Source organism: Lucilia cuprina, chromosome 4 (genome assembly GCF_022045245.1).
Source record: "Lucilia cuprina isolate Lc7/37 chromosome 4, ASM2204524v1, whole genome shotgun sequence".
Lineage (NCBI taxonomy): Eukaryota > Metazoa > Arthropoda > Insecta > Diptera > Calliphoridae > Lucilia > Lucilia cuprina.
This window is the reverse complement of record NC_060952.1, coordinates 76,955,518-76,979,843: the sequence shown is the minus strand read 5'-3', so window position 1 is coordinate 76,979,843 and position 24,326 is coordinate 76,955,518. Positions and strand designations below refer to the sequence as shown.

The window sequence follows — 24,326 nt, the reverse complement described above, 5'->3', positions numbered from 1 at the left end:
TTACATTTAATCTTTGTAAGAAGACCCTATAAAGTATATATGTTCTGAATTCTTATAGATAGCAGAGTCGATTTAGCCATGTCATTCTGTCTGTCTGTGTGTATGTCGAAATCAGAAAACTCCACATATATGCGAGATCCGAGTCTTCAATAATTCTGTTAGACATGATTTCGGGAAGATCTCTATTTAAAAACATCAAAATCAAAATGTAAGTAACGGAGATATAAGCAAAAATCCGAGACAACCTCTGAAAATTTTATCAAAAATTGAGATTTTTTATTCATGCTCAGACAGAAATTGCAAAAAAAAGCCAAACACAAAATACATAACAATATGGGAAATTTTTGTTATTATACGCTTGTTTATAAAAACAAAGCAGAGCAAGAGCAGCAGCAGAGAACAAGTGTATTGATGTTGACTAGAAACAAGGTACCTCCAGAAAAATCACTTAAACTCCCTCACTCACCTAATTTAGTTAATTACACAAATTACAAATATAACCTTTAACTAAAGAAATGTTACGGTAACTTTTTTTTCGATCGGTCCAGAATTGGACATAGCTCCCATATAAGTTCCCAAAAATCATTTAAAAGCACATCACCCATTATCTAATTAAGATGTTTATACAAAAATAGACGCAAATGTATATCTTCCTCCCGAAAATTTAAGTGACCTAACTCTAGATAATGAGTTAGGTCACTTAAATTTAAATAAAAGATTAAAATATGTTACTGTCAATTTATTTTTACTACCGGTCCAACGAAAGTCATTTTCACCGATTTAACTAGTTGCATTATCATAACAATAATTATAAACAATTACCCCCATATTCCTGAACTTATTAATCGCTTATTTTAGATTTTTTACGTACATTTTCCTTGCAAAATTCCTACAATAAATCATCAATAATTTTAAATCGTGAGCGTATGAGTAATTTTCTGAAGAGGACCTTATATACATCAATTATGAACCGATACTCATAAAATGTTTGTACATAGGTTTTGTTTTGTATAGAACTTGTTAAGTCACATTGCATCAATATACTCGTATTTTTAAATAAGGAAATTTCGTATTTTGATATCCAAAACCCTTTTATGTCATTTTCAAAAGGGGGCCTTATATCGGGGGTAGGGTTACTTATGAGCAGATCCTAAAGAAATTGGTATAGAGGTTATTGCCGTAAGAATCTTTATGGTATCAAATTTTATTTCTATATTCGTAGTTTTTAGCTAATAATAAACGTTAAAGTAATTTTATGAAGAAGACTTTGTACTGGCGTTAGGGTAAAAAATTCGTGTATCGAATTTCGACATATTTTTAAGCCAGTAATGAGTATTAAGTCATTTTCAGAAAGGGGTCCTATATGGCGGGTAGGATCAATTATGAACCGATCTTAAAAAGAAATAAAACATTTATGACCGTTTCAGCTATTTCTAGGAGGTCCACTTCTATGAAAACTGTTAACTTATATTACCATACAAACCTCATTAATAGAGAATATTTTTGCAAAAAGTATTTATACTCTACACCACTTTAGTAGAGAGTATATATTGGTTTTATGCTGATATTTGTAACTCACAATAATATTGGTCCTATACCCACCTTAATGTATCCGTCAGTCTGTCTGTCTGTCTGTCTGTCTGTCTGTCAGTCTGTCAGTCTGTCAGTCTGTCTGTCCGTGTGTCCGCCTGTCTGTTTATCTGTCTGTCTGTATGTCCGTCCATGTAAACCTTAAATTCAAACTACAGGTCAACTACATGATCTTATATTGTCCCAGGAACATGATTGTCTATTGTCCCAGGAACAAGCGTTTTTAGTATTTTCTCATCACTACCATAACAGTTTCTTAGCGTTTCTCTATCTGCGCTTGGCTGCAATAGAAGAACATATAACAATTTTGTTTTTCTTTAAAGATTCGACATGAAGTTTTCTTCAATGACAGAAGAAGATCGTGTACCCAATTTAAATTATCTAATAAGTTTGACATGAAGTTTAATTTTAAGGTTTATATGATGGTACTGAATATTACCCTGATATATAGAATATGAAAAAAGTATATACTAAACAATGACCCTATCCAACGCAGTTTTTTTTTAATAATTTCTGGAAATGTATCATATTTATGAATTATTTTCCATTTTCAGAACAGATAGACGGACATAGCTAGATGTATGTAATTATTTTACATACTTTTTATTCTACGAACAATATCAATACAGTAAAAACTTTAATTTCCTTGTAATGGATTAAAGTGCTAAAACTTACTTACATAATAGCATAAGTAATTTGCAAAAGTAATTATTGTAAATCGCATAAGAAATAAAAACCCAGCAAAAACTGGGTAATGGCTTTCAATTGTAATTACTTACCTAACAACATACTTTTCAATGACTACTAAATATGGTCTGGATTACATGGAAGTAATATAATAAGGTCTTACAAATAATGTGTTATATAAATACTTCCTTATTCATAAGTAATCTTGCCAGTGAATATACAGATGCCGTATACTTTTATTCATGTGATTTACAATGACTACTTTTTCTAATTACTTGTAATCGTTTGTGGTAAGTACAGTTAAACACTGTAACATGCTATTCTAAACTAACCCCACATACGAAATAACTTTTTCTCATAACCAATATTAATATAAATAATGTTAACTTAATTGATATTTATGTTAAATAAAAATAATAATAATAAAAACACCACAAATACATATATTTTAATATGTTAAAATAAATTTATGTAAATATATATATATATTATTTATTTTTTCAACTGTAAACATAACAATTTATTTATTTATTTTTTTATTATTATTAATAATATTATTATTTAGTAATAAAACACATACGAGTACAATACATATGAATGTCTACTAAAATACTTAAAACATATGAATACTATTGTCTACAACAACAAAAATATAAATCAAATACAACATGATCATAAATATATAGCTTTTTTTTTTTGAATTAAAATTATTATGATTTTTTATTTATTTTTTGTTTATTCATAACATGATTTCCTTTTTATTTATTTAGTTTTCTGATTTATTTGTAAATTAAATTTTAGTTTAAACAATTTGAGGTTTTTGTTCGTTATTTTAAATGGATTTTGAATTAGTTTGAAAACGATTTCGTTGATATAAAAATGTCTTTTGTTTGAATTTTTATTTTTTGGTTTTAGTTTCAATTTTTTTTATGATGCCTGTTCAGATGGAGGGACGAGGGACATTTGACGCATGGTAAATGTGGTTTCTGTTAAAATAAACATAAAAAAATCATATAAAAAAATGTTAAACAAAAAATACACACCAAAAAATATATATGTATGTATTTACATACAAGTTAACCAAAAATGAAAAAAAAAATAATAATATTGTTATAAAAATATTTAACAAAGAAACCATATTAATATGAGTTATTACTACTATACAATTTGTGTGAATGTAAAAAATAAATGGACAAAAAAATATAAAACTAAATAAAAAGAGATAAAATAATAATAAAAACACTTGTTAAAAATTAAGTTGTTAAATTTTATTATGATTATTTTTTGTTACGGTACAAAGAAATATTTGAGACTAGGTGGTATATATGATTAACTTTGGAGACCTGTAAAAATTTATTACGGTTTCAATGCATAAATTAATGAATGAAATCATGAGATTTATGAGTTTGTTTTCGAATATCTATACAATTTTAAATCAAATTAGTTAATCTTGGTTTTAATGACTATGCCATAGTATTGTGTCTAAAGATGTCAAAATGTAATTTTTACCCTGTCAATCAAAGTTTTTGACAAAAGAAGAATATTTCAGTTGGATCTGTTAACAACTATGAAACTATTTTTTTGGAAATACAAAAGAAAACTATAAATCAGAGAGACACGTGTAAAATTAGCAATCAATTATAAAAAAGCAAATGTTTGGAAAAAAAATGTAAAAAAAAATTTAGCTTAAAGAAAGTAAACTTTTCAACGGACTTCAACAAATCTCTAAAGAATGTTTTTTCTTGGGAAAAAGTTCTGAAGAAGTGAAGTAAAGAAAACTTTTATACATTTTTTTTTTTTAGAAAAAAAGCTCAATCTCGAGCAGCGAAAGAATAAAAAAAATAGTTCTGAGACTGATTTTGTTTGCTTTTTATACATTTGTGAGCATACGTAAGCGTTCAAGAATTAGTACAAGAGAGCTCATTGCGTTTTGCTGATCTAGAGTTTACATACACAACTTGCTTGCAAATGAGCTTTTTGTACACTTTCTTATCTGAGGACCTATGTTCACATGCAAAGTATAACATGTAGTCTGACTCTTATAAATAGAAAATTACTCTCTCACATCTACGAGTACCGTGTGAGTTCTACTCTCTTGTGAGAAATGTAAAATTGACAAAACATTTGAAAGTTTACCCTACTTTTTTGACCACTTTGAAAGACCGTAAGCGAAATTTTCTTAATCAACAAAAAATTCTAATTATTAAAATTTCATTTTTTGTTTAGAGTTTAGAGTTAGCAGTCAGATTAATTATTACTCTCTAAACAAAGCTCTTTCTAGTGAAAAGCTCTCTCTATTTTTTTTGAATAAAATAAAAATACTTTTCTTTAGATAACTCTCTTGCTCTTTAAATACTCTTTACAAACAATACTCTATCTAGGAAAACTTACTTTAAAATATTTTATAAAAATTTATTTTTTCTATTTCTCTTTTCTAAATAAACTCTCATTAGATAATCTTACCAAAAAACACTCTCTCTTGATAAACATTTAAAAGAAAAAGACATCGAGAGAAAATTTTTTGAATAGAAACTTTTCTAAATAAAACATTCTCTCTCTCTTTATATATACTTATTTTCGAGAAATTCATTTTCAAAAATATTTTCTTTATTTCTCTTTTCTAAAGCAACTGTCAATAGACTTTACTAAAGAAAACTCTTGATAAAACGTTTCTATAAAAAATTTGTTCTTCCTCAAGGAAAACTCACTTTTGAAAATATATTCTAATGAAGGTTATCTTGTTGTTTTCTAAAGAAACTCTCATTTGAGAATCTTACTAAAAACACGTTCTCTAGAGAAACATTTTAAAAGAAACCCTTATCTAAAGAAACTTTTTTAAATAAAGCACTGATTAAACTATATCTAAGGAAACAAAATTTTGGGAAATATTTTTTAAACAAGGTTTTCTTGATATTTGTTTTCCAACGGAACTCTTATTAATGAAGCTTTCTAAAATTCTCATTCTAGAGAAACACTTCTAAATAAAATACTATTAAAAAAAATATTTTCTGAGAAAGGTTTCTTTATTTTTTTTAAGGAACTCTTATTCGAAAGATTATTTTTTCAGGAAAAGCTCTATAGGTTAACTGTTATAACGGAAACTCATTTTAAAACAAAATGTTTCTAGAGGAACTTTTCGAAATAATAGTCTATCTAAAGAGAATATTATCTCTAAAGAGAATATTTCAACGAAAAACACTCTCTAGAGAATTTTTTAAAGAAAACACTGTCTGGAGAAAGGTTTTTAAAATAAAACTTTTTTTCAGGTATTTCTTTAAAAAAAAATCTTTTCAGAGCAACATTTCTTAAGAAATCTTTCTATAGAGAAACTTTTCTAAAGAAAGCACTCTATAGAGTATCTATCGAAAGAAAACTGTTTTCAAAGAAAACACTTTCTCTTGAGAAACGTTCTTATAGAAAACACTCTCCTGTGAAAATCTTCTAAGAAAAACTTTTGTTAGGATTCTCTCTAAAGAAAATTGTGAAAAAAACACTATCTCTGCGTAAACTTTAGATAAACTTTTCTACAAAGTACGCTTTGTCTAAATAAACTCTTTTTAAAGATATCGTATCTTTACTTAGTTAAGATTTTTTTAAGAAAAGTTTTTCTAAAGAACTTTTCTAACTTTCAAAAAAAGAGTATTTAAAAAAAAGCTTTACTAGAGAACTTTTTAAAAAAACATTGCAAAAAGGAAACTCTCTTTAAAAAGCTTTTCTATTATAAACTTTCACAAAAACTCTTTCTCTTTACTCTAGATAGTTACACTTTTCCTAAAAAAAGTTTTTATAAGTGTGCTTTTTCAAAAGAAAACTTTTCCTTGAAAAGCTTCCTTAAAGAAAAAATATAACGAAACTATTTTCCAATGAAAGCTTTACCAAAGAACTTAAAAACAACTCTCTTTAAAAAGCTTTTCTAATAAAACATTTCTTAAAATTTTTTCTAGATATATTATCTAAAAAGAAGAGAAATAGGTATCAAATGTCATAAATATAACTTCGATTTCATTAACAACATAATAGTGTACAAAAGAGCTAGTGAAAATCAACATGAAATCTTACCTATGTGTATATAAACCTTCAGACACTGTTATAACCCCCACAACTAGCACTTAAGCTGAATGAGGATGGATGAGACAAATTTATAAAATCCAATAATTTTAATACATGATCCACTAAAAATAATGTCAATGAGTCACATGATCAAATGAATACCGTACACTTACAAAGTCAACACACCAACTAACTTAACTAAAACAAACACTTACCCGGTGTTGTGAAACCCTCCTGTATCTTATAGATTTCATTTAAATCCCGAGCACTACACAGGGGTGTATCGACCTGTGTTGTTTCATTGAAACGAGCATAATCAATCTCATAGGCCTGGCGATCTTTGTTGTAAACAACAACTGGATCGAAACGATGACCCCATAAAATTTCAGTATTAATATAACTAGAACGAGCTTGAGTCGATTGACCGGTGGACTCAACAGTACCCTCAAGTATGACAACAATTTCAAATTTATCTTGTAGCAAATCGGTGGCGGATATATTGTAAAGGGGTGAGTTTTCATCGATTTTATGCTCAATAACCATGGGCCAAATGAAAAAGATATCGGAACCACATTCATCTGCACCAATTTCCAAGTCGGTGAAATGTTGAGTCATCACTTCACCTTCCTTGGTGGTACGAGTACGTATCAATTGTGCCTTAACACTAGCACCAATTATATGCGATTTGCGCATATCACCTACACGGAACATAAGACTAAGAGCACCATCACGCTGACAGATGACAGCATTTTTCGAGAAGAGTAAAGTTTGGGCACGTTGTTTGGCACGAGTCATTTTAGCAAAAACAATACCGGCCATAAAGGCCGAGGACATGACACCATAAATAGATTGGAAGCACATCATGAAAATGGCTTCGGGACAGGCTTCCGAAGTAGTACGTACACCATAACCAATTGTGTGCTGGGTTTCAATAGAGAACAGGAAACAGGAAGTGAAACCATGAATGGCAGAAACACAAGGTTCCCAGCCACTTTCCTCTGGTTGGAAAAATAAAGAGATTAAGACAAGTCAATTATCATTCCAAAGAACACACTAACCCTGATTGGCTGGTAAATGTAACTCCTCCAAGTCACCATGTGTATACATGATCAGCCACCAGAGAACAGCAAACAACAACCATGACAATATGAATGACAAAGCAAATGCCAATAAAGTCCAACGCCATTGTGAATCTACCAGGGTGGTGTACATATCCTGTAGAAAACGTAAACGTCTTTTGGTGAGGTTTTTCTGTAGCACATTACAGTCGCCATTTTTGAATACAGCTCGTCTTCGGACTTTGCGCATACTACCCGGACGGTAGTTGCGTGATCTGTAAAAGAAGAGAAAGAACATTTGAATTAATGCCTTAAAGTATGCTTTACAAAATTTGTACATGATCAGTAACTGTGTGGAATCTAAATTAACAGGGTGTTTAAAATAGAAATTAATATTTGAATTAGAGAAACTTTACGATAACAGATCGCTTTGGATTTTTTTAATATTTTTTCAAACTACATTTAAAAAACTAATAAGATCACAGACATTTTTATTCATATGCAATATAATTTTTATAAAATTACTTTTACTTAAAACTACATGTATTTTTATTTCTTTTTATATGTACAACATCTTTCCTAATATTAAACAATTTATATAAAATTTATAAACGTGAATGTTTTTTTTTCATTATTACACAGCTTGTTTATACATTAAAAATTTTCATTCGTTTTTTTTTTTATTTTCCTCAACAACAATCAACACTAATTAACATTGTACTAAATTTATGAATGTCATTCTCTTTGCAAATTTATCACTTTTATACATTATTTTTGCAGTTTTTTTCCACCAGACTAATAATGTCAGTCGAGTCAAGTACAAGATGCAGTATTATTCATGTGTGGCAAGTATAGTGAGGTAGATAATTATTGGAACAGTTAATAAAACAAGTTAATATATACATTTTTATAATCACAAAATCACAATTTAATATTCATTTAATTTTGAACTTCAGACAGTAATTAGTCACTCATCCTCAACATCTATATTTTTGTCTCAGTATGTCCAGTTTATTCTACTAGATTAAGCCTGTTTAAATTTGGGTCCATTATTAAAATGAGGCAATATATGAATAATGAGTAACACCCACGCCAAATAATTTTGGTCCATCTATATATCTGGTTCATCTATATTCATGCAAAGAAAGCATTTTTTCTTCTTTTCGTCCCTTAAAAACAATATAGGGAATACTTAAATAATCCCAATAGATGTTCTTACTATATATGTAAATATCCAGCAAAAATAAAATGAAGTACTTCCAAAAGAATAACATTTAGCACCACTTCAAAAGCAGCACCAAGTGAACTTCTTACCTTCTGTGGAAGTGATGTTTTTTGACTTCCAAAGAAGCGAAAAGAATAAAATTTTGTTTAAAATTGAAAGTAAATTTCTTTGTAGTGAAATTATGCAATACATTTATTTAATTTAATATCATTTAAGTCAAATTAATTCTACTTTATAATACTACAATTTCACTTCCTAATAACTCACAAAAAAGAACATATAATTCCTGAGAGATATAGTGAATGTGGATTCAAATAAAATGAACATCCTTCTTATGACCTGTGCTAAAATCATCACTTCTTCAGGTCTCTTTCAGTACTTTCATGTAGTAAATTCTACTTCCTTGTTTTTTCTTTGGAAGTTCTTTTTTTGCTTAGTATGTATGTAAAGTAGGTGTGGATCATTTTTTTTTTTTTTTTTTGTCAAACGAGATAAATAAAAATCACTTAAATATGTTCTAAGGAGCTGAGGATCGTTTCAAGATACATTTATATAATTTATTTGTTCTCAAGTTCAGTACATGAACAATATAGTTTGGTCATGACACTATTATACACAAAGAGCACCAGATTGTGCTTTCCAAAAGTTAAGACTAACATGAAAACTTGAGCATACCTTTGGGCCAGAGTGATCGCAGTTTTAGCTAAGGGTTTAAAGTGCTCCAAGTTTAAACGTATACCTTCGGAAAACAATGATATCTAACACATATTTTAAGCGGTAAAAATAAAAACACATTAGTCATTTTTTTTTAAAGATAACAGAGTCCGGGTAATCTGGGTAAAATTATCACCAACACAAGAGATCAATTAAGCAGTTGTTCATCGGTTAACATTATTAGAATTAAATTTTAATATAATACTGTACTATAGCAGAGAAACTATTTTCTTACGTCAAGTCTAGATTAATTGAATACTAATAGTTATTACTACAAACATACATATTCTAAAATCAGTGAGTTGGAATATATAGAATTTAAATTCTATACTTAAAATTATGCAATTTTCAACTAGGTCTCCAAATGTATCCATTAAATTTTCATATAATTTTCCCACACATTACAACTGTCCAGAAAAATTATAATAATAATAATTACTTTTTTTACAGTTTAAACAAAAAACACAGCAAACAAATTGAATTTTATGCACACACCAAATAGTTTTATTAAGAAAAACAAAGAGACTCACAAGAAAGGCGGCGTTTTGTATATGTAAACAATTTATTTTAAATGGCTAAAGACATTAATGAAATTAATTTTAAATTAATTAATACAATTTGCCATCAAAGTTCAAGAAGTGTCATTAAATAGAAATATACTACACAACAAAATGTCACTAAGCAAAGGCACGCTTGTATGAATGAGCGTGTAAATATTTAGCATTTAACACTTGAGACTAAAAGAACGGGGAACTATTACAGTACATTATAATGACACGATTTTAAATCAATTGATACTAGAATACTAGTCTATAGTCTAGTCTATAGTCTAGTCTATAGTCTAGTCTATAGTCTAGTCTATAGTCTAGTCTATAGTCTAGTCTATAGTCTAGTCTATAGTCTAGTCTATAGTCTAGTCTATAGTCTAGTCTATAGTCTAGTCTATAGTCTAGTCTATAGTCTAGTCTATAGTCTAGTCTATAGTGTAGTCTAGAGTCTAGTCTAGAGTCTAGTCTAGAGTCTAGTCAAGTCTTTGGCCGTCACAAGAGGATCAAGTGTTTTCAATCGCTTAATCATGAATAATTGTAACTAATGAATTAACCCAACACACAACGAATAAACTAGCTGCGGATGGGATAACTGAACATTTGCTGGGCTCTCTATATGACTGCCTTAGCAGACTGCATGCCATTGCATCAATTAATTAAGAAATTATAATAATAAAAAAAATGTACATACTTTAGCAAGAGTATGTACAAATGTGTTAAGAGACGTGTCTATTTTAATTATAATTTGGGGTGCCGTTTACAAACACCAATTGACAAGTGTTAAATGCACTTAATTTGGTCGTAGAGATCACAGAGATTTGCAATTCATTTTTATTAGATAAACTAAACGTGTTGTAGTTTTGCATTAAAATTGCACTTAAAATGGAATTTAAATTGAAATTTAAATAATCTACAAACAACTGTGTGGAATTAAAAAAAAAAATTGTTATTATTTGTTTTAACTTGTTTAATGTGTTGAGTTAACCACATTAGCCATTAAATGTTGTGAGATGTGGGCGTATTGTATGTAACAAGTAATAAAATGTTAATATAAAAATTAGCTAGATTTTTATAGTTTTTATAGTTCTATGCATATTGGCTGTAGGAAGAGATTAGAATTATTTGACAATAATTCTTCATTAATGAGGTTATGTATAAAACTTTAAGTTGATAAATATGATATGAATATCCATAATATTGGGTAACAAATTATAACAAAGTAATATTTAAAATAAAATAGCAAAAAAGTAGATTAATTTACAAGACCACAATTATAACACAGAATCGAATAAATTACAGAAAACCCATTAGAAATGCAAACAATCGCCCAACTCTAACCACTTCTAGTGACATTCAAGTCAATCTGTGTTCGATGTAATAAAAAACAATAAAAATTTAAATAATTAAACTACACAATATATAAATATTATCATTTTTTATATTTTTAATGTGGTTGCAATAGTAAGTAGTTTATCTCCAATTATATACTAATTTTCTTTTTATCAATTTATATATTATTTTTCAATGTTTTTTTTTTGCAGCAGGAGGAAAGACATTGATCATGGAAAAAATAAGACCTCATTAAGTTCAAGTTGAATGTCGTTCTAATTTAAATGACTAGTGTAAATAAGTATATTATGAACAAAATTATATGATATAAATATATTTTGTTATGATTTGTTTTTTTCTTTTAGTTACATTTGCAATTTTTATTTAAATTATGTGGGCGTATTTATACCCTACACCACTATAGTGGGGAGGGTATTATACGTTTGTGCTGATGTTTGTAACATACAAAAATATTGGTCCAATACCCACCTTAAAGTATACCGATCGATTCAGAATCATTTTTTGAGTCGATTAAGACATGTCCGTCCGTCCGTCCGTCTGTCCGGCTGGCTGGCTGGCCATGTAAACCTTGTGCGCAAGATACAGGCCGCAATTTTCAAGATAATTTGATGAAATTTGGACCAAGCATGTTTTTTGGCACAAGGACGAAGCCTATTGAAAATGGTTGAAATCGGTCCATTATTTCACCTAGCCCCCATACAACCGTACCTCCCGATTTGAACTTTTTATGCTATAATTACGTCAAATATTCTGCTATCTCTCTTAAAATTGGCACAAATAAGTTTTATATAAGTATAAATGATACTGCAGATTTTCGTAAGGATCGGCCTATATTTGACCCTAGCCCCCATACAAACCCCCCTTCAAAAAATGACTTAAACGTCTAAAATTGACTTGTAACCATTTGTATCGCAATGAAACTCAACAAAACTAACTGTTATTTAGAAATATATCCTTTTCCCAAATTTACCGAGGATCGGCCCATATTTGACCTATATAAAGCCTGATTTAGAAATTTTAGTTTTTTATCAATAAATGGCTTAAATATTTTGGAATTATGGTAATATTCAACATAAAAGTTTCTTTACAAAAAATAAAAATTTTATAAAAGTAAAAATTGTAAAAATATACTCATGGTGTAGGGTATCATATGGTCGGCCATGCCCGACTATACTTTCCTACTTGTTTTCTATTATTTATGATTTTTATTAGATTGAAAGACATTGTTTTTTTTCTTTGGCTTGTAAGTAAGTGATAATGAGGAAATATTATATGCAAAAAAAATTATTGCATAATTCAATGTAAGTAAATTCCAAGCAACTATATAATATTCTACTATAATCTTTTGTTTGCAAATAATTCTAAATCAGTTTTGATTAGCCATACCAATGTATACCCTGCCATACCAATTAGACCACTTTGTTCACTCGTGATAGTACTCCTCAACTAGGACTGGTTCAAAAGTAATCTAAATATATTTAACATTTTGATGTACAAGTTGAGGACCACCTAATCCAAACTACAAAAAGAAAATGTGATCTAGCTTTCATAATAAAGCATTTAAGTTGAATTTCACCTTGTCTCAGATATACATACTTAAGAAATTTATTGTTGATAAATTGTGGGCATTTAAAATAAATTTTGAAAGGGTCTTTTTATAGGGGCTAGGGTATAGTGAGGCCCTATAATGAAAAAGTTCATGAGGATCATCAAGGCTAGTATGGAACTTGGTTTTGCAGCTTTTTTTTTGAGAAATGAGTACAATAAACATAACTATGAACTTAAAAGCCCTATCGGGGGTTCAGTTATATGGGGGATAGGTGAACCGATGATGGACCGATCTTAACCATTTTCAATGGGCTTCGTCCGTGGAACAGTCATACACCTAATTTCATTAAATTATCTTCAAAATTGTGGCCTGTAGTTTCATTACAAGGTTTACATGGACGATCAGACGGACGGTCATAGCTAATCGACTCAGAAAATGATTCTGAGCCGATTGGTATACTTTAAGGTGGGTGTAGGACCAATATTATTGTGCGTTACAAACATCAGCACAAATCCAATATAAACTTCCCACTAAAGTGGTCTAGGGTATAATTATGGCAGTACATTATCCGCAACATGTTTCTCTGTATTGCAGGCTGACTATACACCATTTTGAACATCATACATGCCTGGATTTTATAGGACGGATCAGGTACCTCAATAATGTATACAGGGGAGTAGTTTTTAGTTTTATCTAAATAATATAGCATTTATGTTAAATTCATCCAAAACATTAAAAACAATTTTCCGAAAGAGACTTTATATTAGAGTTGGGGAAGCGAATTGTGGACATTTAGCTCATTTTGCAAGGACTTTTTGTATGAAAGCTATACAAAGGAAAACAAAACCGGTAGAAAATTATCGAAATGAAATTGTTGTCATTTTGACAACGCAACGTTCCAATTTGCAACATAGCGTTGTCACTTTCATAACACATTTGATAATGTCGTATATTTTTATACCAACCATCAAAAAAGATGGGGGGTATATTGATTTTGTCATTCCGTGTGTAACACATCGAAATATTGCTCAAAGACCCCATAAACTATATATATTCTGGGACCTCGTAAGAATCTAAGACGATCTAGCTATATCCGTCCGTCTGTCTGCTGTTGACACGATAGCGTCCACAAAAATAGTGATAGAGAGATGAAATTTTCCCAAAATATTACTTATTGATCAGAAATGAAAATGGGCAAAATCGGTAAACGATTGCACATAGACCCCATACAAATGTACCCCCCGGAATAATGGATAAAAGCTTCAAACTTTCACAAATCCGTTGTTTATGAAGCAAATGTCACAAAATATTGCACAAGTCAGTTTTTCAACTTCCGAAATTAAATTCGAAATTATGTCGGACATAGGACCATAATTGGACCTACCACCCATATAAGGTCCCCTTTAGAAAATTACTATAATGCTGATTAGTGACTAAAAAATATGAATATCGTAACGAAATTTGACACCCATAAGTTTAAAGCCAATATCTTTTCACCGAATTTTATGTTGATCGGTCTATAATTGACCCTACCCCCCATATAACGTCCCCTACGTTCATTACTCGCTTAAAAATACAAGTATAGCGATAGAATTTGACATAAGTAAATGTCTTTCCAAAACCTCTCTATGAAATTTTATGCGCATCGGCCTATAATTGACCCTACCCCCCATATAAGGTCCCCTTCAGAAAATGACTTTAACGCTTATTACAGGCTTAAACAAACGAGTATAGCGATGAAATTTGCTATAAGTAAGTGTCTTACTAGCCAAAACCTCTCTATAAAATTTTATGTGGATCGGTCCATAATTGACCCTACCCCCTATATAAGGTCCCCTTCAGAAAACAACTTTAACGGTAATTATGGCGTAAAAATACGAATATAGCGAAGAAATTTGACATAAATAAGTATCTTAGTTACCAAACGAGCTTTATGTGGATCGGTCTATAATTGACCCAACCCCTCCATAAAATTACTTTAACGCTCATTACTGCCTTAAAAATACGAGTATAGCAGAATATAACACTCTTACTTGTTTGTCATACGAATGGATTTTAATATTAATTCTTATGATACTCGATTCATGTTATATGACATTTTAATAAAACATAGAGCTACATGTTATGCTTAACATTTTACAAGTTAGTGTTCTGTTCTGTCAAACAGCAGGTCGTGTTTGTCTATCGAATCGAATATGAGGTAGACATACATCCTTAATTTAAACTTATTAACTATATAAAGCTAAACGCTGAGAGAAGCTTAGCATAAATAGTAAATGCTTCTCTTGAGCTTTTTAGCATCTTAGTGCTTTAGCTTTACTTTAACGGAATATTTAAAAAGGAATAACGAATGAGAAATCAGCAATGAATCGCAGTATGGAATTGGTTAGCACGAATCATATTGCATATCAATTTAAAACATTTAATAAATAATTTATTACATGATCATCTAAACGGATGGCGCAATATCAATACCAATACAAAAGAATATATTTCTCTTACTATTCATAGTTATCTTTAAATACCTTTATAAAAACCGAAATACTTAGTTATAAAACTATATCACCCTTCGAAAACACATCCCACAAATTTATTTAAATAATAAAATTGTCTTTAAAAATCAAAACCAATTGTCATTCCTATAGATCGGTCAGAAATTTTTAAGTTTTTCTATTTTATTCGATTTACTTTTTTCAATATTTCAAAAATCTTTCATTTCACTTAAATTTTTTGCTTTTGAAGCTGTGTATTATTTTTATTTAATTTGGAATGCGAACATACACTTCACATAATTTTTTTTAATTATTTCAGTAGAAATGATAAATTATATAACATAACCCACCCTTTCACCAACGAACCACTGGAACCCTTTAAAGCTTCATAATAAACTCCGCCGCCACCAGCTTGTGAGGTAGTCGTAGAAATTCCACGCATATATTGGCGTTTCATATTATTGGTAAGAAAACTCTGATCATCCTTACTATCATAATTATCTTCATCTGCTTCGCGAAGCACATGAACATCCGTCAGAGGTTTATGCATATTGTCAGAGTTATTCTTTTCAAAATCCAATAGATAACGTGTTATAATATAGAAAAACGCTAAGCAGCCAATTAAAATAAAATTTAAAATCTTTCAAATTTTAATCCTTAAAAGTAGAAAAAGGATTTTTGTTTTCAAAAATCCTTTTAGAGAACAAAAAAAATAACGTTTACGCGTTTCCGGCCGAAGTCATTAATGAATGAAAAATCCGTTTCGTGTTGTTGACCGTAAGTGTGCGAGTAATGAACTAAATTTTTAATGGAAAAATTAAAATCTATTTTGGATTTTAACTACACGATTTTAATATTTAGGATATTTATTTAAAATATTATACTTGATTAGCATTTAAAATATTTATTGCTAATATTCATCTTTTTTTGCTTTTTAAAATTTATAGTTTATTTATCGTTATGGCTGGGTTATTTAATCAAGTTTGAATTTGAATTTTGTTTTCTTATTGTTTTCACATTTTATTTTTATAATTTCGCTTAAAATTGTTTGCATTTCTAATTATGTTCAAAATGTGAAAAGTTATCTGAACAATTGTAAAAATATTTACATTTCCACTGCCATTAATAACAATTTCACACTTCATTTAATTGAAATACGAAGTGAAAAACAAAAAAATTTTCAAAACATTATAATGATAATGATACTGCTGCTGATGACGATGATAATGATGTTAATGATCACGTGAAATTTGAAATACAATTGTATTTCAATTGATAATGAAAAATAGATAATCAAAATTAAACTTTTTACGGTAGAAAAATTAATTTAATTTAATTTGTGTAAAACTTAAAGATGGTCACTTTAAATTTATTGCTTTTCCAATTTAAATTTAATAAAAATATGTTAAATTTTTATTTAAAAATAACTACAAATTGTAATAATTTTAAATATTTTCATAATCAACTTCTTATTGTACTACTTTGCGTCACATAAACCTCGAGATATAAACCGAGAGTTCATTATTATAATGAAATTTAGAAAAACAATTTTACATCAAATTTTTAACAAAATGAATAGAAAGAGATTTTAATTCCAAAAATGCTTTTTTCTCAAAAATTTTCAAGAATGTCAGCTTTTCTGCAAAAAATTTTCTAAATAAAATTTTTTCAAAGAAAACTTTTTTAAACATCTCTCTCAAATAGTTTCGATTGAAAACTTTTTTATATAAAAATTCTTAAAATAAAGCTTTGCTTTTCCGTTTTCCAACTTTTTACGCACAAATAAACAGGGTAAATGTTTTTGATAGAAAAATTAAAAAAATCCATTAAAAGCTTTTATAGTTTTTCTGTTTAAAAAGTTTTCGATTTAAGACTTTTTATAAAAATCTTCTAATTTTTAATAGAAAAATTTATGGAATAAAGCTTTTTTATAGAAAAATTATGATAAAAGCTTTTACGTCTTCAGACGGAAAAATCTTCCAATTTTTTATAGAAAAATTATGATAAAATGAAAGCTTTGTTTAAAAAAAAGTTACGATATAAAGCTTTTTTCCAGCTTTTTTACAGAAATAAACACGATCAAATGCTTTAGATGGCAATATTAAAAGTTTCAATTAAAAGCTCTTATATATGAAAAAGTTTTAGGAAAAAGCTTTTCTGGTTTTCGATTGAAGACTTTTCTAGAAAAATATTCTAATTGAAAACTTTGTTAAAGAAAATTTTAAACAACATTTTTTATAAAAAAAAACTTTTTAATGGTAAGTGTTTTTATTCAAACATTTTGACCACAAAAATATTTAATACAATGTGTTTCGATGAAAAATTTACGATAAAAAGTTTTTTTCTGTAGTAAAAGTTACCATAGAAAGTTTTTTCTTTAGAAAAAACTATGATAGAAAGCTTTTCTGTAGAAAAGTTCCATATAAAGTAAAAAAGTTCCAAAACGATAGAAAACATTTATTTAGAAAGCTTTTCTATAAAAAAGATTACAATAGAAAACTTTTGTATAAAATAAAGTTACAATAGAAAACATTTCTATGGGAAAAGTTACGATGGAAAGTATTTCTATACAAAAGGTTACAATAGAAACTTTTTTATGGAAAAAGTTACGATAGAAAGTTTTTTTCTATAGAAAACAGAAAACTTTTCTATAAAAAAGTAATGATAGAAAGCTTTTCTATAAAAAGTGTTTTCTGTAGAAAAATATACGAAAAATTTATGATAAAAAGTAACGACATGTCTATGGAAAAAGTTATGATAGAAACCCAGTAAAAACTTTCATTACCCTGTAAGAGGTTATAATGCTAAAATTTACTTACACAATAGCATTTTAAGTCATTATTTTAACACGGTGATGTCAAGTACTTACGACAAACGATTACAAGTAATTAGAAAAAGTTGTCATTGTAAATCGCATGAAAAGACGTATGCAGCTTTTATATATTTACTGGCAAGATGGCTAATGAATTAGAAAGTATTTATATCATAAATTATTAGTAAAACCTTATTAGACTACTTCTATGTAATCCAGGCGATATCGAGTAGTCATTGAAAGGTATGTTGTTAGGTAAGTAATTACAATTGAAAGCCATTACCCAGTTTTTGCTGGGAAGTTTTACCTATAGAAGCCGAAAAGAGAGAAAATGTTACGATAAAAAGTTTTTCTATAGAAAAAGTTACCATAGAAAGCATTTCTTTAGAAAAGGTTACGATAAAAAGCTTTTCTATAGAAAAAAGTTCCGATAGAAAGTGTTTCTATAGAAAAGTTACGATAGAAAGTTTTTTATAGAAATAGTTACTATAGAATGTGTTTCTATACAAAAGTTCTTTTATAGGAAATATTACGATTGAAAGCTTTTCTTTACATAAGATGATATTAAACGATTTTCTGTGTGAAAACTTTCGATAAGACGGAAAAGCTTCTACAGAAAAATTTAACTATAAAGCTTCTCTAGAGCAAAGAAGTGGTGATAAAAAATTATCTGTAGGAAAAATTTAGATTGAAGATTTTCTATACTGAAGCTTTTTTATGAAAGTTTTTTCTATAAGAAAAGTTTCTATCAAAAGCTTTACTATAGAAAAAACTGTAATATAAAGCTTTTTTATATAGACATTTTTCTTAAAGGAAGCTATCTCTAGACAAATTTGTCAATTATTGAAAAATTTCTTATACTAACAGCTGTCCGATTGAATAAGTTTTTCGAAATTTTTCCAAAAACTCTTTTGATTTACGATTGGGAACTTCTTATAAAAAATCGATTTTATAAAAATTTTTCTTTATAAAATGTTTCTCACTCAATCCATTTCTCACAAAATAAAATCTTGTATAAGTCCTAGGTATAAGATATCATATCGATGACTAGTGCCATAAAAACTGTTATTGCCGCATATCATCATTAAACTTACCTACAACTTTGTTGTCTCGTAAATGGTTTACCATTCTGTGTGGTTAAACCATAAAAAGTATTTGGACGATTTGGTATTATAGTTATGGGATATGACTGAGGATTAAGCAGGACACTATCTAGAGAATCAGGTTCAGGTTCAATGGTTACTTGTCTAAGTAGTTTCTTAGGATCGGTTAAAGGTTCTGACTTTTCCGATACAGGTGATGACTTAACATCACTTTCTGTGACGGGTGTATTTAAATAATTTAACTTTAAACGTGAAATCATTTTGTATGTTGTACGTAGTTAGGTTTCTTTCTGCTTGATAATGTAAATTTATAAAACAAATCTGCAATAAAAAAAAAGAATAAGAAATAATTTAAATTTATTAACAATTATTTAGCACTCTTTTCTTAATTGTTATTTATTTTTATTTTTGTTTTCTTGTTAAAATTTATTTATAAATTTTCTTCTTAAAATTGTTAAAGTATATTAAACTAATATTTGCAAAATATTTTAAAGTACTTAAGTCAGTTACACAAGTTTTATAGGCCACTCATGAGATATCTGTTTGTTGATAATAAAGCGTAATAAAATATTGAGATATAAAATCTAAATAAAAATTTTGTTACAAATAAAAAACTATCTAATTAATTTACAATATTAGTTCCTGTGGTTTTAAACTATAATTGTTGACTATAAAAATCTTTAATCTGAATACAATTTTCAAACGTTCTTAATGCATATATTTAATATATATATTTTACGCTTTTATAGAAAACAGCAAATTATAAAAAAAATTACATCACGTACAAGTCTTAAAGATTTTATACGTAAATTAAATTTTATTGTTTTTTAAATTGCTATATAACAAATAAAAAATATTAGAAATTTATTTCTTGATTTTTAATACAATATAACAATACAACAGGAGTTAATAATCTGAAATATGCTATAAATATCATTGCATTATTCATTTATGAATTTAACTTAAGACCCTATTCCTATTCTTTTAATACATCATCGAAACGATAATTAGCATATTCTGGGTCCTTATAGATAGCGGAGTCGATTTAGACATGTTGGTCTGTCTGTCTGTATGTGTGTGTGTAGAAATCAGAAGACCCCACATACCTGCGAGATCTGAATCTTCTATCATTTTATCACACATACGATCGGGAAGAACGCTATATAAAATCAGCTAAATCGGTTCATATATACCGAAGATATAAGCAAAATACCGAGACAACCTTTGAAAATTTTATCAAAAATTGCGATTTTTTAATCATTCTCAGAGACAAATTGCAAAAAAAAAACAAAGGGAACTTTTCTTTTTGGTACTTTTTCGTTTTTCAAAAGGTACTTTTAGAATTTTCTATAATATTGAACCTAAAAACATGAAATTAAGTATGTAGATCCCAAATTAGGTAAAACCCATAAAAGGGAATATTTCGGAACTTTTTCGTTTTTCAAAAGGTTTATTTTGGAGTTAATTGATAATATTATTTGAGTCAAATTAATTGTATTCTAAAATTTCAAATCCCAATACCACCCAGAAATAATAAAACGAAGTACTTCCAAAAAATAACATTTATCATCACTTCAAAAGTAGCTCTAAGTAAATTTTTCACATTCTGTGAAAGTGTACATACTATATTTTGGGTCCTTATAGATAGCGGAGTCGATTTAGACATGTTGGTCTGTCTGTCTGTCTGTCTGTGTGTATGTATAAGTCAGAAGACCCCACATAACTGCGAGATCTGAATCTTCTATAATTTTATCACACATACGATCGGGAAGAACGCTATATAAAACCAGCTAAATCGGTCCATATATACCGAAGATATAAGCAAAATACCGAGACAACCTTTGAAAATTTTATCAAAAATTGCGATTTTTTTAATCATTCTCAGGCACAAATTGCAAAAAAAAACAAAGGGAACTTTTCTTTTTGGTACTTTTTCGTTTTTCGAAAGGTACTTTTTGAATTTTCTATAATATTGAACCTAAAAACCTGAAATTAAGTATGTAGATCCCCAATTAGGTTAGAACCCATAAAAGGGGATATTTAGGAACTTTATCGTTTTTCAAAAGGTGCTTTTTGAATTATCTATAAAATTGAATCTAGAATATGAAATAAAGCATGTAAAACCTGAATTAGACGAGAACATTAAAAAGGGGTCTTTTTGGTATTTTTTGTTGTACAAAATGTACTTTTTGTATTTTCTATAATATTGAACATAGAAACATAAAATTAATTATGTACAGTCAGAATTATGTGAGAAACCATAAAAGGAACTTTTTGGTATTTCTTCGTTTTTTATAATATTGAATCCAGAGACATGTAATTATGTATATAGAACCTTAATTATGTGAGAACCCAAAAAAAAGAACTTTTACGTACTTTTTCTTTTTCCAAACCTAATTTGATACTCTTGAATTTTCTAGGTGTTTACATAAAATTATCCATCATTTATGAGAATTTAATATTGGTCCACTTTAAAGTTCATAATTGCCTTTAATTTCAGGGGTAAAGGAATAATTGAAGAAAAATAAATGCGATTTTAATTAAATATGACATCTGAAAAGATGTAGTACCCTCAACTTATTTTTTTACTTATATTATTCTTTTTTTTCTATTTTCCTCATTTTGCCACTCGGGAGGAGTTGGAAACGAAAAGGCTTATATATTATTAAAGGGAAGGGTACTCGAGGTAGTTAAACTAATGAACGCAAAATTTTCTTAGAAGTATCGATGCATTATTAAGCCCAGCCCACATATAAAATTATCTTCAGAAATTGACTTTCATAATAGTCTTAGAATTATCTATATACATATTTATTAAATTTGCCACAAACTAATTTTATATTAACAGAAATTTCTTTACAAAGTAATATGAGACATGGTCCACAAATAAACATAACCCCACACAAGTGTCCCGGTCTCAAAAATTACGTTCCTGGGAAAATCTCGTAATGGGTGGAAGTACAACCCATTATCGACAACCACTTAGTTTTGAATTACTACTTCTCACCGTCTGCATTATTTTGAAGTACTCTAGTAATGGCTCTTTTTTTTAAATATGATTTAGAAATACTTCAAAAAACAAAATAAATAAATTAACGTCTAAAAACCAATCTTTGACGCGCAATAAAGAATCCGAAGTCCCTGTTTACAATCCCACTGTATCTATTTTATTAAAATCAAAACAACTTACTTAACAACTTTGTTATAAGAGAAATGTTCTAATTTAACTCCCTATTTGTAAGCAAGCGCAGAAGTACTTGCCTTCAATGACATTACCGTGTTAAAATAATGTGTTTAAATGGTAATGAGTTGTGAAGTAGTAAAAAGAGGCTCTATTATCATATTAACTAATCACTTTTCAATGTAAGTTTTCACTAGACAGAAAAAAATTAATTCATATCTGGAATGAATTTGATAATAAATATTATGAACCGAACATGACTTTTTTTTCAAACCATTTTCATTCAGAATATTAAAAGTTCATTATGTGTAAGAATTTGTACATGACGAAAATTTTTTAAATTTTTACTTTTTTTCTGCGATATTTATGAAGGCTTCTAGATTTTGTTTGAAAAAATTAATATGACAAAATTCATACAACTTAGGAACGTATTCTTTAATATCATTTTGCCAATGAAAGCAGTTTATAATATTTATGTTGAAACTTTTTTCTGTGTAGGTAACTTTGAGCTAATTATGAAACTAAAATTTTAAAATTTTGTTCATGTAATGCTGGACCACAAAATGATCTTTAGTGGACTTAGAAGAGAATTCATATAATTTTCTGATTTTATTGAAATTGGTAAGATCCAAATATAACTATATAATTTAAGCGATAAATTGTGTAAAGTAATTTAAACCAGATTTTATTTTAATGTCGAGAAATTTAAAATATATAAAATATTTTATTATAAAATCTTCACCATCCAATACCACTATTTGTAAAGTTAGGATCATCCGTGTCCCAATTTTTACTTCATAGAAATTATAACATAATAAAAAAAAACTAACAAAATTTTATTACAAGTTGTAACGACTTCTAAATTTAAAAATTTCGTTCTCTGAACAATTCTAAACCGGGGAATGTTATTTAAGTTAATAGTTTACAATAATTCAAATATTATTTATTTACATAAAAACTTACATTAATTTATTAACATTAATAAGGCACGTATTTAATCACATAATAACGAAAAATATTTATATTTTACGCTTTGAATATTAACACCTTTTCATTAACTAATAGCACTTTTTTTGAAATAAAAGCGTTAACTAGATTGGTAATGCAGTATGTTAACACTTTTAAAAAAACTATAAATTTAAAACATACATATTTAACACATATTTTCGGAATATTTGAAAGAAATATCTTAAAACGAGTATTTAGTAGATTGCAACAAACGTTTGGCAGGACTTAAGACACAAGATTTTCTTCTTGTATGATTTTAAAATATTTATTTAAAATTCCTTTTAAAAATTTAAACCGTATTCTATTATCTTTTGTTTCAATGCATGTTTAACGTTTGACGCGTATTTAAAACTAAAGCCACCAGTGACAAGATCAGTTTTATTACACTCACTATTTTCATTTCATTTGTTCTTAGTTGTTGTTGTTGCTGTTTTTTTGATATGAACAAGTGTAATTGTATGCATACTTGAGGTATATGTATGTCTGTCCGACCGTTGGTATTCGATACTACTAGCGTAGCATTTACGGCAGTGAGTATAGGACGTGAGTACGTATGAATGATATAAACAACAAGTATGAATGAAGTATTTGTGTGATCCCACTACGATTGCACATACGATCATAGAAAGAAAAACACAACAACAGCAATGGCAAAGAGAACAGCAAAGAGTCAATTATGAATTACACTGTTCTACACAGCTCGTTCTAAAAGCCCAAAATAATAAGAACGTATATTTGAAAGCCTTTTCAAACATAGACAAATTTGTTAATATTTTTATTAAAAAAAATTGTTGCTCTGTGTAATCAACACATGTAAAAACGAACAACGCTACAAGTCAAATAATGTTAAATTAAAAAAGATAAATACAGATCAACAATTCACTAGACATCAGGAACAACAACGCAGACCACAAAAAGTTTCAACACTCGTCAAAATAAAAATCCAAGTAAGATTGTTG

The 24,326-nt window shown here is 28.3% G+C and overlaps 1 protein-coding gene across 4 annotated transcripts in view; it reads right to left on the bottom strand.

Annotated features, from left to right (window-relative positions):
• LOC111677567 (G protein-activated inward rectifier potassium channel 3) overlaps positions 1–23,717 on the bottom strand; it is a 24,461-nt gene extending 744 nt beyond the window's left edge. Inside the window, exons 1-5 of one of the 4 annotated variants that reach the window (XM_023438716.2) lie at positions 23,323–23,716; positions 19,170–19,499; positions 7,386–7,660; positions 6,543–7,325; positions 2,801–3,263 (exon numbers count right to left, since the gene is read on the bottom strand). In XM_023438716.2, the coding sequence (XP_023294484.1) occupies positions 3,205–3,263; positions 6,543–7,325; positions 7,386–7,660; positions 19,170–19,438 (1,386 nt within the window). In that variant the 5' untranslated portion in view covers positions 19,439–19,499; positions 23,323–23,716 and the 3' untranslated portion in view covers positions 2,801–3,204. Of the gene's footprint in view, positions 1–2,797; positions 3,264–6,542; positions 7,326–7,385; positions 7,661–15,613; positions 16,045–19,169; positions 19,500–23,322 lie in introns of those variants that run through there. The other 3 variants (XM_046949987.1, XM_023438717.2, XM_046949988.1) reach the window with 3 other exon arrangements.
• Positions 23,718–24,326: the final 609 nt, after the last annotated feature.